Source organism: Pipistrellus kuhlii, unplaced genomic scaffold (genome assembly GCF_014108245.1).
Source record: "Pipistrellus kuhlii isolate mPipKuh1 unplaced genomic scaffold, mPipKuh1.p scaffold_m20_p_3, whole genome shotgun sequence".
NCBI lineage: Eukaryota > Metazoa > Chordata > Mammalia > Chiroptera > Vespertilionidae > Pipistrellus > Pipistrellus kuhlii.
Window position 1 is genome coordinate 175,990,981 of NW_023425529.1, and position 17,918 is coordinate 176,008,898.

General features: G+C 36.2%; 1 protein-coding gene and 1 pseudogene across 1 annotated transcript in view; both read right to left on the reverse strand.

Moving 5' to 3' along the window:
• SGCZ (sarcoglycan zeta) overlaps positions 1–17,918 on the reverse strand; it is a 197,633-nt gene that overhangs the window by 6,556 nt on the left and 173,159 nt on the right. The window contains exons 5-6 of the mRNA XM_045587786.1: positions 14,055–14,127; positions 4,722–4,845 (exon numbers count right to left, since the gene is read on the reverse strand). Coding sequence (XP_045443742.1) covers positions 4,722–4,845; positions 14,055–14,127 — 197 coding nt within the window. The remainder of the gene's footprint in view (positions 1–4,721; positions 4,846–14,054; positions 14,128–17,918) is intronic.
• LOC118728545 lies at positions 8,779–11,498 on the reverse strand (annotated as a pseudogene).

Genomic DNA, 17,918 nt, shown 5'->3' on the forward strand with positions numbered 1-17,918 from the left:
AGGGGACGTGGCCAGCTGTGGGTGGTGCCAGGCCACCAGCCAAGGCAGGTGCCAGCAGGGGCCCCAGATCACTCTGCCCGTTGGTTGCCCCACAGATCAGCCCTGATTGCCAGCCAGGTCTAGAAACCCTACCCTATATTTTGGGAAGTGTCTCTTAGATTAAAAAATTAAAACCTGGCAAGGCTACTCTAACGCTGAAAAAAACAGGATGATGCAGGGATGACATGCATGGACTCTGGCTTGCACATTCTGTGGTCAGCCCTGATTCGGACACTTATAACTGTGTGACAAAGCCAATTATTTAACTTCTCTCTGCTTTAGTTTTCCCACCCATAAGATGGGGAAAATGGTACTACTGCCTCAGAGGGATCATGTTATATGCACTACTTTTTATAACCAGGGCAAAAAATGCAGCTGCCCATACAACAGCAAGATGCCTTTCACTGTATGAAAAATATGATCACTGGTGCATGTAACATCCTGGATTGTGAGAAGGATGTCCAACTGCTGATTTAGGCCTGATACCCCCTGAGAAGTCCCAGAATTTTAGAGAACACAGGCCAGGCTGAGGGACTCCTACAACCCCCATGCATGAATTTTGAGCACTGGGCCTCTAGTTTATTATATTATTTTGTAGTCATATTTATATCTTAAATTCCCTACTAAATTTTGTCCTTGAAGGAAGGACCACATCTGAATATTTTTATAATTCCATCGTGTTTGATCCTGTACCTACAATGTCCACATAATATAGTTGTTGACTAAATGGATTATGAAACAAATGAATGACTGTATTTAACAACATTATTCAAATTAAAAAACAAACAAAAAAACAAACAAAACATCTTTACTCCTAGGTAAAGTGAGAAGAAAGTAGAGAGGGGGAAAAAAGGCCTCTTTTAAATTATTTCCAGATTTGTTTTTACTGATGTAAATGTTAGAAATATAAACCAGCAAAAAAATGCCAATACATTATTAGGTGCAGATGCTGGGCTTCATTTCTTCTTGCTTTTGTTTCCTCCTTGAGGGACATGAATGATGGCAACACATTGTTACACAAGCTGGGCTCTTTCCTGCATTTCTCCACGGGGGAGGAGGCAAAACTGCTCTTCCTGGTTGAGTCTGAGAGAAGAACCGGGATTGCAGAGCTCAACCCACTTCCCTCACATTTACTTTAGGAGCTAGCACACATGCAGACATTCTTAAGTTATTATAGGGGCACGTTCTGGGACGGTGGGGTTTGGGTCTGTATATTTGGAGTTGAGATCTCAGAAGATCTGGTAGGACTGGTGTTTTGCCCAAGAAAACTTGAGACATAGGTGACAAACAGTGGAACATGGGAAGCTAAAGAACATGTGGATAAGGAGGTCATATGGGATCGATCACATGACTATAGATATTGTGAATGGTCCACTTATGAATAAGCACAGACATACTTGTCACTGGTTAGCCCTGGTGATTTGCATTGCCCTTTGACTCTGTGCTGCTACATTGGCTTTCACAGCTGGGAGCTAATTGTCTTTCCACTGGTGCAGCCTGAGGGAATGAATGCAGAGAGTAGCTGCTTTTATATATGAAGGGTACACAGGTGGCAGCCTTCGAAGCAAGAACAGAGGTAGAGACCTCATCAGTGGCCTTAGCCTTGAACCTTATGGTTTGTGGCCCACTTCAGCTTTATAGCACTCCCCGCCAGCTCTCCTATCCATTTAGGGGCTGTTCTCCACAATATTTAGCTCTATGACAATATTTAATTCCATAAACTTCTGAGATCCAAACTCTATCTTCACCCCCATAAGGGAGGTATATCTTATTCATAGATAAATTAAAACGAATAGGGCCTTAAAGAAAAAAAATTATATTTTATTGGCTTAGATAGAAAATAAGTCAAGAGTTAAAAGGGACAATATATATTGATTTTTTCAACTCAACATTTCTCAGCTTCTGCAGGCTCCTGCAGCATGGATGGGCTTGGTCATGGGCTTGCTTGTATCTCTTTCTGTCTGCTGTTCGCTTTCCAACTTCTTAAATTGATATTTCTATTCTATATTGTCCTATAAACCATGGAACCCATTTGTTTGGAAACTCCTTCTGGTACTCAAAATTACACCCCTGAGGTTTTAACTCATGGCCCATTCATTGTGTTCTCGCCACTAAGAATTCATTTGTCCCACCCTTACCTGTTGAAATAAGACCTATCTTGGAGGAAAAACCTTAATCAGTTTGCAAAATAAAAATTGTTTTCTTCTTCCTCTGTGATCTGGTAACATGTAAATACCCCAATTGCTTTGCATATACTATCGATATTATAACATGCCTAGTGTCCTTACAGCTGTGACTCACAGTGTCCTCAGAGCTGAATCTGAAATTCCTTGTAACACTGTGAGAAATAATTGCATCTTTTACAGTGCTGATTTTGTGTATAATTTCATTTTTACACATTTTGTCAATTGTTTTGGAAACCTCAATGCTATGCCTATTCTGATTTTAACTAGTTCAAAAACTATCTAAAGATAGATTTGACATCATTTTATATTGTTTAATAAATGATCAGTCTGCCTTTCTGTGGCATAGTCAGTGAAGCAAAGAGAAAGATTTTTATATCATTTCACATTTCTTTGTAGGAAAATTACATGGTATTTATTCTAATATAAAGTGCTATACCTTTCTACATCTTTGTTTTATTAGTATAAAAATGACTACAACTGAATACCTCTGCCTATGATTTATTTAGAGCATTTTACAAATACCAACCTGTAATTGATTTGAGGAATCTGCTGATATTTTGAATAAAAGAACATCAGTAAAGTGGTGCGTAAGTAAGGAAAGAACAAAGATTAATAACCACCAATATTTCTTATGAATAATTTGAATGAACTATTAACATGATAAAAGCAACTTTTTAAAAAGAATGTGAGATATTTAGAAAGATTTCTGTCTTGCTGTGGACGACAAAGTATTGTAGTATGTAATAGTAGTGGAAGAGCCCTAAAAGGTAATATGAATATGTTTTTAAATATCATAAAGCATATTTTTAGAACACATAAGTAGTAACAAGATGCTAATGTGGTTCTGACAATGACTTTGTTCATAAAAATGAAGCAAAATATATAATTAAAATGTATCTTGAATCAACAACTGAGATAATGGCATAAAAGTAAAAAAAAAAGATTGCCTCCCTTTGAGTCTATTCATTTATGCTCTCATCTTTACATCTGAAGAGGTATAAAATGCTCCAGAACAGCTCTTAAATTAGCCTTCCATTCTTTTTCTTCTCAATTTAAACTTTCTAAACTCATAATACAAAGTAAATAAGCACACAAAGGAAGAAAATATTAAGGGAATTGATTGGCATAAACAACAATACAACAGCTTTAGCCCTTCCAGGGCTTTGGGAGGCACAGGAGAAATGTACAGAATAGAATATGTTTTATATATAAGGCTTTGAAAGAATTAAGGTAGAATTAAAAACAAACAGGCAAACAAAAGAGAAACTACAAAAATGCCCATGCAGATTTGAAAGAACAACAGATGAGAATCCTAGAATTGAATGACATAATTACTAAAATTAAAAGCTCAATGTAGGGATTAAGTATGCGATAAGATACTAAAGAGGAACCCGGGCATGTAGACCTGAATAAATAAACAGAGTGAGGCACAGGGAGACAAAGAAATAGAAAGCAGGAAGGAGAGACTAAGGGATCTTAGAACAAAACAGTGAAAAGTCTTAGCATTTCTTCAGAGTTCCAGAAAAAGTCCACAGAGAAAATGAGGAGAAGTAATATGTGAAGACATTCGGCTGATTAACTTGCAGAATTGACAAAATGTGACTCTACAGACACAGCAATCACAATGTTTAGAGCAAGTAAGGGAAAGGGAATAAATGGTGACTATTGCATTAGAGTGCAAGAGTGGAAGACCTAAGACAAAAGGTTCTTTAGAGCAGACAGTGAAAAAAAGCAGATGGTCTTTAAAGAAAAGACAATAGACTTAAAGGAGATTCTTGGGGTAAAGTGGACAGAAAAAACTATTAAAGAGTATCTCCTTACCCAGGAAATAACAGTATGGTTAAAGAGTAAATTAAACTTTCATTTTGTTTTCCTTTAAAAAAAAAAGTAGGTACTATTTTTTAAAATATATATTTTTACATTGATGTAAGAGAGGACAAGAGAGAGATAGACACATCAATGATGAGAGGGAATCATTGATCGACAGCCTCCTGCTCACCCCCAATCAGGGGTCAGCCAGCAACCTGGGCATCTGCCCTGACCAGAAATTGATGACTTCCTGGTTCATAGGTCCATGCTCAACCACAGTGACATGCCAGCTAGGCTAGGCATTATTTCCACAGAAACAAACATTCAAGATTCTTTTTACAAAAATGTTTTTAAGACCAAAATATAATTTTAAAAAATATTAATCTATTCTTGATAGTATCTTGACATTTATGATGTGTATCTGACAATTTTGAAACTATAAGAATTCAGATGCCCCATTCTTTCTTGGCATATGAATGAATATCTTTCAATATAAAATAAATAGAGCCTTGACTTAAGAAAATAACATTACATTTACCAAATTTCATATTCAAGAAGTATTAATATGGTCATCATTATCACTATCTTATGAAGCAGCTTTCTATATCTCAGCAGGAACCATATGCATATACTTTGGGCAGAAGGACTCTCACCAGCAAAGCGCCACCTGCTACCCTGGGAACTCACCTCGCCTTCTGTAGACTGCAAGTGCAGCTCCTTTCTGCAGGTGGCTTTGAAGTCTCCTGCAGCAGCTCGCACCTGGACCCCTCGAGGAGCCTCCATTATCAAGGATCTGGTTGGTGACTCAAGCCTAAGGGAAAAACAAAAGAATCCTTCAGAGTAAAAATAAAAAAAATTATTATGATGGACTAAAAGATAACATTAGTCAACTAAAAACAGAGAAGGGGGTAGGAATAAATAAAAATATATGCCATTAAAAAAACAAGTGACATTTATAATAATTTTTGATTGCCTTATTTATTTTTTGGCTTTTTATGAAATTATTTGTTGGCTTCAATGATTTACTCTCACTTGTAAACTGATTTGCTTGGTCTCTTATGTTGTTGCCCTTCACAAAAAAGTAGGTTATACATTTACTTGTTTAAATCTTTTATACATTTTTCAATATTAATGATGGAGTTTTAATAAAAACATTTCTACAAACTGAGCATATAAATATCCCTCTATAAAGAGTCCCTATTTTGTGGAGATGAGAGAGCTTTAATGAAAATCATGAATATTGTAAACTGCCAAACACACACAGTAAACATTTGTAAACTTGAACATTTTAAAAATACTCTTTACACTTCAAAGAAATTAATCAAAATGAGGAAATAAGACATTCCCTCCATCGACTGCCTTGTACTGGTCAAGGAAAATGTCCACAGAATAAAAGACATTAATCTAAAGAAAGGAAAATTAAGTAAGGGATGATATACAAGTACAAGATTGACTACATGCATTTTGAGATTGTAGTCATTCAAGATTGACTACATACATTTTGAGAGAAGAAGTGTTTAAGATTGTTGTGTCTGCAGAAGAAAGGTAGCTGGGAGGCAATTTCAAAATTATCTTCAAATATAAAACTAGAGAAAAGAGCCAAAGGAAGGCAGAATACAGAAAATAGGATACAGTTGTAAAAAGCAGCAGTATGAGAAGACACTGACCCCCTGAACTGGCCTTTGGATAAGTGCTCTGCTCTGGGCTGCAGTGGCCTGTGTGCCCTGGGCCATAGGAATTCAGGTCAAGAGTCCCCTCAAGGCTCACATGCACCATCACTCTGAGCAGCTGGTTTAGAGTGAGGCCATAGATCCAGAGCTGTCTGTAGAGAGAACCACATTAAACAGTTTGATCAGCTCTCTCTTCCTAAGTAGTGAAGTTGCAAGTGATATTGAGGGACTCTTGCCAGCACTTATAAAGTGATTAGGGCATGTTCAAGTGGCTTTCCTTCTTTTTTTCCACTAAAAAAACAACTTTGAAACTTTCATCCCCATGGACCTCTTGAACATCTTCATAAAATCCCTGGCAGAGCCCGGCCAGTGTGACTTGGTGATTGAGAATCCACACAGGACCCAAGAGGTCAAAGTCTGATTCTGGTCAGGGCACAGGCCCTGGTTGTGGGCTGGATCCCCAGTGGGGGGTGTGCAGGAGGCAGCCAATAGACGATGATGTTTCTCTCTCACGGATGTGTCTCTCTCTCTATCAGTCTCCCTTCCTCTCTTTCTAAAAAGCAATTAAAGCCTGTGGTTAAAAAAAAAAAAGAAAATCCCTGGCAGGAGTGAGGAGTGATATCAGGTTCTGAATAAGGTAATTTAAAGAAATTTCTGTATGTTGTCTTTTTTTTTTTTTTTTTTTTTTTTTTTTTTTTTAACAAAATCACACATTTTACAGAATAGTTGTAAACTTGAAAAGGAAAAAAAATCACTTGTCATTTTCTATTAATAATTCTTATATTTTGGCACATTATTTAATTTCAAAATCTGAATGTTAAAATGTGTATTTTTAATTAATTTTCCCAGATACACCTCCAAATTTACATCACCTTATACAGTGTATCTGTGACCTCTGCTACAATATTTCCATTTGTTAATGATTTATAATATAAAATGTTATTCTTTTTTAATATCTCCAGAAGAATGATTTTAAGTATTATGTTACATCTAATAAGCACCAATTATTCAAGGAAAAATGATCTTACATATAATATTACATGCAATAACATTCATATTTCATGAGTAAAAGGATTTTAAGTACAATATTACCAAAACTGTACTATCATAGTAGGATATCACAAAAGTTGTAGGAAATATTAAAAATCTGCAAATAAAAGGATTACTTTTATTATATTCTAGAATACTTTTCCCCTCTGGCTCTATTTTTGTTCATCAGTTTATGTTGTTCATTGTATTTAACAAATGAATGAGATCATTATATCCCACAAATGCGTGAGATCATATGTAGAGGGCCCCCTGGGAAGGCACATGGGCATTCTTTAATTATTGTCAGCTGCACACAGTGGCCTCAGCAAAGCCACACCCTGGGAACACGCCTTGCCAAAAAGGCAAGGGTGCTGTCAGCTTGACCTTCATTTCAGCCCACCGTGTGGGGTGGTGGGTTTTGATATCTAAATCCAGCCTACCACTAGGAATGCTCAGGGCCTCCATAAAATGAAAATAATCTCCTTTTGTCTTGACCTTTTGGGGAAACTTCCTGGTATTTGGGGGTATAAAATAAAGACGCTGCATTGGCTCTGGGTCACTGTCTCTCCTTCAGAAGCAGTCCACCGGGTCCCAGCTTTTCTTTCTATCTCTGTGTCTGGGTCTGGTCTCTTTCTTTTATTTCTCAATCCCCAGCTGCCTCGAATCAGGAATTGGACCTGCTCTCTAGCTATGCTGAATGAGGAAAAGAGAGAAAATAGTTACAATCATATGATATTTATCTTTCTCTGGCTGTCTTACTTCCATTAGCATGATGCTAATAATTGGGGGAGAAAAGTATGTGTAATAATTACCAGATTTTAAAAATAAAATAAAGTGGAAGATTTTTTTTAAATTAGAACTTAATTTAAAATTATTTTAATTAAAATGATATTGGAACTAGAAATAGAAATTGGATCATTAGAACATAAGTCGATCTAAAGTAGAAAGTATGAGAAATATCTGATAAATGTGCAATCATCTTGTGTTGGGAAATACTAGGTTGTTTAATAAATGTTAATAAGTGATGCTTAATAAACTGACTAACAAAACTGAAGAAAATAACATTGGATCCTTAACACACTCTGCAGGAATGATTTCCTGTTTCATCTATTCAAAATATAAAAAGTAATAAAGAAATCACAGACTATAAAATTCAACAGAAACTTAGAAGAAAATTCATAACCTAATTTTCCACTTAATGCATTGAAAGGAAAAAACTATAAAATATAAAAGTGTTCATTGTGAAAGTATTAAATTCACAGCAATGAATTTCTGACTATTTTTCAGAGTCTGTACCCAAAGGTTATATAGCAGAGAAGCATTACTGTTGAACTCTAGTCTACCTGTTTTTCCAAGAGATTCTGCTTTTCATGGTTTTTACATGGCAAAAATGCAACAAGATTTTGCTTTGAAGGTTGTGCAGGTCTCAGATTGAAAATGAAAGGCCTAGCTCTTAGGTGAAATCTCTACATTCTGAGAAAAGAATTCAGAATTCTTTTAAAGTTAATCCCAGGATGCAATTACTAAATAGAAACTTAAGTAGGACTTAAGCATCATGTATTTTGGTTTTGCTAAATATTTACAAAGTGCCAAAGAAATAGTAGGCACTCAAGAATTATTTGAGGTTTCGATGATGGCATGAATGGAGAATTGAACAAAAAATTGTTTTAAGAAAAGAATTTAAAAAAAAAATGCCAAAATCGGTTTGGCTCAGTGGATAGAGCTTCAGCCTGCAGACCGAAAGTTTCCAGGTTCGATTCTGGTCAAGGGCATGTACTTTGGTTGCAGACACAACCCCAGTAGGGGGTGTGCAGGAGGCAGCTGGTTGATGTTTCTCTCTCATTGATGTTTCTAGCTCTCTGTCCCTCTCCCTTCCTCTCTATAGAAAATATAAATTAAATGTATAAAAAAATAAAAAAAATTAACGCTAGCTGTGACTTGAATATATAAGAAATTTTACTGTCTGATTATTTCAGGCTACAATGAGCTTTCTTCAGATGCAAATCACATTCTTTTTTTCTTCTCCTCTTTCCCCTTCCCCCCCCTCCAGTCAACAAAAGAGAAACTTTTTGAGGCCTCAGTGTCGCAAGGTTCAGGTAGAAGGCTGCCCTGGGGACCCAAGAAATTGGTGGAGGGGCCTTATTTAACCTTCTTTTTGGGGTGCAGGTTGGTGTGGCCGTGCTTCTTCTTGTGCAGTTGACAGCACCCGAGTGCAGGCTGGCGTAACACTTGGGGCAGATCATCTTGTCTCACTGGTACTTTTGCCAGAGCTGGCGGAGGGAGGGTTCGATGATGTCAGTCCTCAGAGGAAGCACCAAATGCAGGGTGGACTCTTTCTGAATACTGTAGTCTGAGAGAGTGAGACCATCCTCTAGCTATTTGTCCGCAAAAATAAAATACTGCTGGTCAGGCAGGATGCCCTCCTTGCCTTGGATTTTAGCTTTGACATTCTCGGTGGTGTCACTGGGCTCAAACCCAAGGGTGATGGGCTTGCCAGTCAGGGTCTTCACGAAGATCTGTGTCTCTGCATCTGCTGGGGAGGCTGCTCTGCCTCCTGGTTGGCTAGAAAGAGTGCAAATCCCATTCTTTTTGTTTTCTCCTTTTTTCTTGTTTTCTGCTCACTAGCACATGCCATTATGGATTCCTCTTTCACATTATCTCAAGCTCAGTTATCTTTGTTTCCCCATGTTTGCAAACTAAAACAAGCTTCTCATAATGCTCATTTGTTACTAACTCTAGATAAATATATAAATGCAAATGAAAGAATAGAATGAATGAATGAATAAAAGGAAAGAATCAAGAAAGATGGGGGGAAGAAAAGAAGGAAAGGATGGGGAGGAGAGGATAAAAATACTACTCTTTCTTCTTCTCTAATTAATATAACAATACCAGCAAAGTATTTTACCCCTTTATTGACAAAAAAGTCTCAGAGAAAAATACTCATCTACTTAATAAACGGTGGCTTTTCCTTGAACTTAAAAATGATGTAAATTAGAACAATGTGTTTCCAGAGAGTAATATAAAACCTCAATATTTCAGTTTTAAATTATATTCATGCAGGAATAAAAAGGATGAAAAGATGCCTATTACATCATAAAATATTAAACTCATTTACTGATTCCAAGTCAAGATTCTTTTCTTATTTTTGGAACAGTTAATGGAACTTGGATTCAAACAATCTTCGGGCAGTGGGCATTACATAATGGATTTCATCACTTCTCACTGTAGAGTGCAGAAACCCCATTGAACTGTAATGTTTTTCTTATAAATTAGCTTAGAAATGTAAAAGGAAGAGCATTTATACATGAGTTATTCCAGACAAATATGGCATTATCTCCTTACTCACCATTCAGCAAGTTTTTATTTTTTTAGCCTTTTAAAACGCAGGCTCTATTAAAAAACAACTTTACCTGATATAAAAAAAAAAAAAAATCCAACATGTGTAGGTTTAAAATGAACATGGAAACTTAGCACAGAATTTGGCACATATTAAGCATACATCAAACATCTGTTGAATACATAAATTATAGAAATCTACTACATGTCCATACCAAATATTACATATACTCTATAACAAATGTTTTGGGATATTCCTTTCTAAAGCCTTTTATTTTTGACAAAAGCAAAATCAAAGGCAATATGTCTACTTACTCTCCAAATTACCATTTTAATTACCTGCCCAACCATCCCACCTTGTTACTTAAAATTAGGTGTCAACTAGGAGTGCTTCTATTGCCCTGAAAGGAAAATTGTCAGCAAAACTTGTAAAGATCTCAGACACTCTAATTTTAATCTTCAGTACACACATAAATAATTGAATAACCCCATCACTACTTTGCTTTATTTATGTTTCAGTTGTGGAATTTAGATCAGTATCACTCATCTTGGGGGGTGCCAATCTGCTTTTGAAGCAGCAGATAAGCCTAGCTTAAGTCAATCTTTAAATCACTGACGAATAATTAAAAACCAGGCACACTATATACTAATATCATTTCATCCACTTTTCCCCTTGTGGATTTTGAGGCACACCAACAAGGTAATTAAAATACCAGTTGGTTCTTATTCCTCTTTGGGCAACATACATTTCCTAACCACAAAGCATAAACTGAGTACACAATTCCTAAAATGTTAGAAGTAAAATATGTTTCTTTTAGAACTTAGTACTTTAAAATTTCTTTATTGAATGAATCATCAAACTCTGATATTTGGTTTAAAACAGTTCAAAAGCAACTGAAATCAGTGTTTGTTAAATGTGCCTTAGCAATAAGACAACAAATGCTGACACATTCCTTATATGCGTGCATTAAGTAGTCCTCATTATTCAGTTTTGCTAAATTTCAGTGATCCAAGTGAACAAATACTTATCAGACACTATAATGTATGAGATACAGGGCTGGGTGCTACAGAACTAAAGATAAAAAGCAAAGAGGGTGCAGATCTGTTCTAATGGAGCCAGCAATCTTGTTAGGTGGAGAGGGATAACGTTAATAATTACACAAAAATGTTAAATTCCTGAGAAAAGAGTCATATTAATCAAGACTATAATACACTATGAGACACTATTTACACATATTCTTCAATCCTTCTAAAGTCTTGGGGTTTTGGCCTAGCGTAAATAATTATTGTGGTCATCTTATAAACAAACCAGAGGCCTAATGTGTGAAATTCTTATTAGAGCAGACCCTCGCCACCTTGGCTGCTGCCTAGGCCCTTGCAGCCTCCACTTCATTTGGAAGGTCATCTGGACACTTTCCAGTTTGACCATTTGGTCGATTTGCATATTACGCTTTTATTATTATAGATACCTTGATCACAGTAAGAAGGCACCTTCTGTTATTGTTAATTAGTTGTTGTTGTTTTTTTTTCTCACCTGGGTTACTCTACTAGGGAGAAGCTCAGTTCTTCAGGAAATTTTATCATAGAACTATAAGGTCTGCAACTGTTATACTTTTAAAAGCATGTCTATTTTGGCATTAACATTTTTCTACTTTATTTTTCTATTTCCACTTGAGCAGTTTTCCCCACTCATCAAAATGGGAAGGACTAAAACTGATATTTATGAAATAAATATTTTTTCTTACTATTTTCATAGCATTTTTAAGACAAAGACTCCTAGGTAGATACTTTGATTTAGCTTTAAATATGATTATAATATTTGATTTATTTTTGAAATATCAATGTTGTCCTTTTCAAATTAATTAGTTGAGCTGACAGTGGTTACTAGGTTCATATAGATTTCAAGTGTACATTTCTATGATGATGCATGATCTGTATATTACATTGTCTGCCCACCACCCAAAGTCAAATCATCTTCCCTCACCATATATTTGATCCCTTTTAACCTTTTCTAAACCCTCCACCTTCCCTCTAAAAACCACCATAAATTAATCTATATCTATCGATATGAGTTTCAGTTTTATATCCCACACTAGAGGCCTGGTGCACAAATTTGTGCACCCAGTGGGGTCCCTCGTTCTGGCCTGCAGAATCAGGCTGAAACCTGCCCTCCAACATCCCCCTAGGGGTCCTGTATGGTGAGAGGGCACAGGCCAGGCCGATGGACCCCACCAGTGCATGATTGGGGTCAAGGAGGGATGTGCGAGCTTGGCCAACCAGGGAGGGATGTGGGAGGGCTCCAGGACATGTCCGACCTGTCTTGCTCAGTTCCAATTGGCTGCACTCCAGCAGCAAGCTTACTACTGGTTGGAGTGTCTGCCCCCTGGTGGTCAGTGCACAACATAGTGAGTGGTTTAGCAGCTTTAGCATATCATTAACATATCATGCTTTGATTTGTTGAACAGTAGACCAGACACTTAGCATATTATGCTTTTATTATATAGGGTATCAGTAAAATCATATGGTTCTTAGCTTTTCCTGACTTACTTATTTTGCTTAACATGATATTCTCAAGGTCCATCTATATTGTCCCAAATGGCAGTATTTCATGTTGATATTTTATAAAAATACCTTAGCAAATGCATTTTAGAATGTAATTTATTCATCCAAAATTAATTATTTTTTTAAACAACACATAGTATTGTATTAGTGTAAGGTGTGTAATATGATATATTATATGTATACTAGAGGCCTGATGCATGAAAATTCATGCATTGGAGGGGTTCCCTCAGCCCAGCCTGCCTCCTCTCACAGTCCGGGAGCCCTCAGGGGTGGGATGTGACTAGTTATCAGGGGAAGGCAATGGCCCATCACACCTCTGCTGCTGCCACTGCCAGCAGTGAAAGCCGTGGCCAGCCCTGGATACCTGAGCCTTGGGTAGTCCTGGGCAGCCGTACAGCCACTATCTGAGGCTTGCCTGCATCTCAGGCCCACCTTAGGCAGCTGGGAGGCTGAGGGCAGGTCTGGCCGCACTGTGCACCTGCCTCCCTCCCACCCCCTGGCAGGGCTGAAAGGACTGGGGGAGTCTAGCAGGGCAGAGGGGACTGGGCACCACCACCTTGTGGCTGTGGGCACTGCCATCTTTGTGATGATGTGATGGACAATTTGCATAGTCCCTCTTTATTAGATAGGACAGTGTAAAATGATCACCACAATAACTTACATAAAATATATTTTATTCCTAAAGCTTAACTCACTTATTAAATTGAGAGCATCCATGGATCCATTACTGTTTTTTACCATTTTAACTTTAATAAACAGTTGCCATGATTAACCCCAGGGAGAATTTCCTATAATACTGTCTTCTCACAATCTTTTTGGTAGAGAGAGCTTTTACATGTAACTGTACCTTTTAAAAACAGCAGCTTATTCTACTGAAAATATTAGATTGATGAGTCCATCATAGGGCAATTATGTTCTGCCCTTCCCTAATTATTATCCATATTTGTTTTTGTTGTTTCCTTTATATAGCATTCCCTGACCTTTAATAGCTTTCTCCTAATCTCTGCTTCCCTATTCTTTAATTCTATGCACCATAGTATATTTCATCGTCTATCACAGATTTTCCAGCAAGAAAAATCTTTGTCCTCCTCCTAACTATGCTAAAACTGCATTTTCTTTCTTTTTCAAACTCATAATATACATACATATATATATATGTGTGTATATATATATATATATATATATATATATATATATATATATTATTCATTGTATATTTATTTGGAAACACTATACAGATGGTTATTTTTCGAATAAAAGACATATTTTCTTGTCCTTCATCCAATACTTGACTATTTACCATGTAGCAGCACATGTCAATTCTTCATACAAGTATGTAGGATATTTTCTGTTTTAGTTCTTTATATCGAGGATGATCAACAGTGGCGAAAACAATGATACAAGTGTAAGAGCCAGGACTTACCTGAGATCTTGGGAAGGTTCTGCTCTGATGTGAGGTGTCTCGACTGAGTGCCCAAATACTGCTCCTTCGGTGCCTAAGGGCAACATGAATCCCGTGTCAGTACTACAAGCAAGTGGAAAGATGCACTGTTCTTAAGTTCTATTGTAATGGGTCGAATATGCTTCCACACATGGGACGACAGGAAATAGGAATACAGAAATTAAGAGAAAAACTGGAAAAAGAATTCAAGGTAGCACAGGGCTGGGGGACAAAGCTAAATGTGCCAGTATTGACCACTTTTAAGATGATCTTACTTATTTTTAAAGTTCAGTCAGAGTTAGAATTATTACCCTTTGCCAAAGAACAAAGACCCATCTTCTCCTCTTTTATTTCCCAGGTAAGGGAATTTGAAGGAAGAATAAGTCCATAATGAAACCAAAATGTGGAGTTTGAGTCTGAGTTCCTTGTTTTGTGAAATCCAATGAAGTTGAGGGATTCCAAGAGCAGGCTAGTGACCAGAGCTTCCTTTCTATGTTATAGTCAGGAGTATTTTAACATCCAAACTAATTCAAGTCTATTAGTCCATGTGTTGAGGTTCACATGGCCTTAAGCCACCTGTGCCCAGGAATGTGCTTCCCCCACCAGAATTCATTGAGCGTAAGCATGCCCTTTAATTTCAGGGTAGATAGCTATGCTAGCTCCGCATTGGTCTTTTCAAAGAATTTTGCCTTAGCAATATGCCTTGCCTTACTACCTGTGATTGGTTATCTGCAAGTTGTCTGTCTTAGCAACATTCATACATTCATGCCTCTCAGTGTTCCGTGCCCTTCCTTCTCCACCCAGTTGGAGTGCCTCCTTGGGTTCCCAGTCTCACATCCTCCTCCCCTGGTTCTACTCTATCTATCTAACTTCCTTTTGTCTCAATAATATACAGAGCATGGATGAAAATGGGAAGAGCTCCAGTATAGTATATTATTAAATATTTAAAGGTATAGCTAGGACTTATTGGGCCTTGAGCATTTCTCCCACCTTTGATGAGAGTGATCATCAAACTGCAAAGAACTGGCATCTTCCTTTGCCCTTTCTGGAAGCAAGGCTCCATCTAAGACCATGAATTGTCTGAATTTGCTTTATTCAAGTTGACTTTTTGTGGGGTCATATTTATCAATTGAAGCTTTCATTTATTGACTCCACTTGATTTTCCGTGTTCTCAAGAGCTTTTCCATAATTTAACTGAGTTAAATAGAATGGTTTTCCTTTTCAGAAATTAAATGCAGAACACATTTTTAAAAGAAAATGATGAAAAAGAAACCTCTTTTTTTTCTTTTGTAGTTTCACATAAATGTTTTATATAAATTCTTGCTGAATAAAGGTTATCTTCTTTTAGTCTAATATTCTTTATATATCTTGCTGTAAGAATACTATGGCTGCTCCATCAATGGCATCAACACTAGCTTAATAATACAATGCCATTGAAAAATGAAAATTTTAAACCTACAAAATGAAGCTGCTTCTGCTTATTATGAAGAACAATATAAATGTATTGCTTTAATAACCAAAGAAGAAGCTGCCACTAGGAAATTACAGCTAATGTTTAGGTGCCTTGAATGTAAGTGGTTTTATAAGGAACTATACAAAAATCAACAGATGACTCCTTCACATAAAACAGCAATGCAGACCTTGATCTTGAATCACAAAAGGAGAGGAAAGTTTTTTCAAAGACTGAACTATGGTTTTATTATATTATGGTTCTAAGGGTAAATGAATAAGGGTCTACTGTTGTAGATTTCTAAGATTATAGTTTTTCATTTATGTGCTAAAAATCTATTGGCATTTTTTACTTCTTACTGCTTTCAGTGTGCTTTCCCCCCCCCCCCCCAAAAAAAAAGAGGCTCTGTAGGGTGTATACTGTTATATGGGCAACTATTAAAAAATTATTTAAGGAGTTTGCTCTTTTGATATTTTGTAAGATATTTATTTCTGTGAGTGAAAAATTCTTACAGATGGGTCTTTGAAAATAAAGTGAAAATTGTAGATAAAACTTTAATTTTGTGATTGTGGTGGGGGGCGGCATTTAAAACAATATTCCAAGATATACATTTGCATATCTCAAGGGGAGGCTCCTTTGGAATTTAAAAAAATAAAATATAACTTCCAAAAGGATGCAGGAGTAAAGTTCAAATGTTATAAACTTCCAAGATGAGATAGCAGAACTATAACTAAAGAGCAGTAGCCATATTGCTTTTCAGATACAGAATGACACATGTAGTCAGTTGTACAGAATATATCAATGGAAGGGAGAGTACAATGCTACCAAAAGTGTAACTTACAAAGGAGGGTATAAAATGATAGAAGTTTCAATTCCAAGTATCAATATAGAACATTATTAATGATTTTAAAATAATTCTTGAGGAAATAAATGTATAATCATACCACCTACAGGGCTAAATTGAAAAGAGAATAAATTGAAAAATAATTAGGTAAGTTCAGGCCTCCAGATACTGAGGAAATTACTCTCATCTTTTTCATTTTTGTCCCAGAAGGAGCCAAAGGGACCCCAATTAATAAGCAATAATGATAGTCTTACAAGGAAATCAGTGAAGGAGGATAAAAGCCATCTGATCCAGGCACACTACAAACTCAAAAGTAAAAGGATATATATATATATATATATATATATATATATATATATATATATATCACGGATTGGGAAGTGTCTGACTATAAATAAGACACAGGCTTAGAAATGAAAAATATAGGCCACTCAATTAAATTTTAATTTTAGGTAAGCTTTAAATCATTTTTAGAATAAATACACAATCTTTGAAGGGAATATACTTATAGACTGAAATAATTTGTTGCTTATATAAAATTCAAAATTAACTCAATCATTAGTCAACATTCGTTTGGTACAAAGAGTACAGATCTGACTTATTCTCACTTTAGAAAAAGAAAGAAGGTGCGATGAATCCCACATTGTAAACTATAGAAACCATGAAAACAAAGGAAGAGAGAAAGGACAAAAAGAAAAGAGTATAGACATTTACTATTATGTATTTAAACTTATTGACTAATTAAACATTAGATGCTAAAGGATATTTCCATACCTTAAAGTGAAAGTGAGACTTAGGGAAACCCTAGACTTTTAACTGTTGTAATAACAACAGTTAAAAAAAACAAGCTCAGCAAACTTCAGGGTCAAAAAGTCCTGGATCTCATTCATATGAAAATTTTTGGTTTAAACATAAAAGAATAAAGATGGCATAGAATGTTTTGCTAGAAAGGAGAAAGAGTATAAAATGGAATGTGCTTCTACTTTATATTTAAAGACAGTTTAAGGCATAAGCTAGGATGTTACAAGTGCTCATCATAAAATATCACTCCACAGAAAATGAAAACAAATTATTAAAATTAAATGATCCCCCGCGTGATCTCCATCTCCATCCTTTGCAGAAGCTTCCTTATGTGGCTATGTACACTGTAAATGCTATCCTCTAAGCTACTCATTATGAACTTGTTGTCATCCATATATCCTTAGGGAAGTTATTTGCCTCAAAACAGGCAGCATAAGAAATGGGAAATTAAAAAAACACACAAAAACCCATTTGATATTCCCAGGTTCTTCCTTAACTTTACAGTAACTGAAAAAAGTTATGTGAAATGCAGCATCTCTCCATGAATTCTAATGCAATATATTTCAGACACAATTTTATGACATTGGGCTTGTGTGGGAGACTTAGGATCAGTAATACACATAGAAGCCAAGCAAGGATAGCTATATGCTCTTAAATATTAGTTTTATATAAATCATCCCATTTTCTTTTCTCACAGAACTTGTTAATATAAGTAGATAACATGTCTACACCGGAATAATGAGAGAGATCT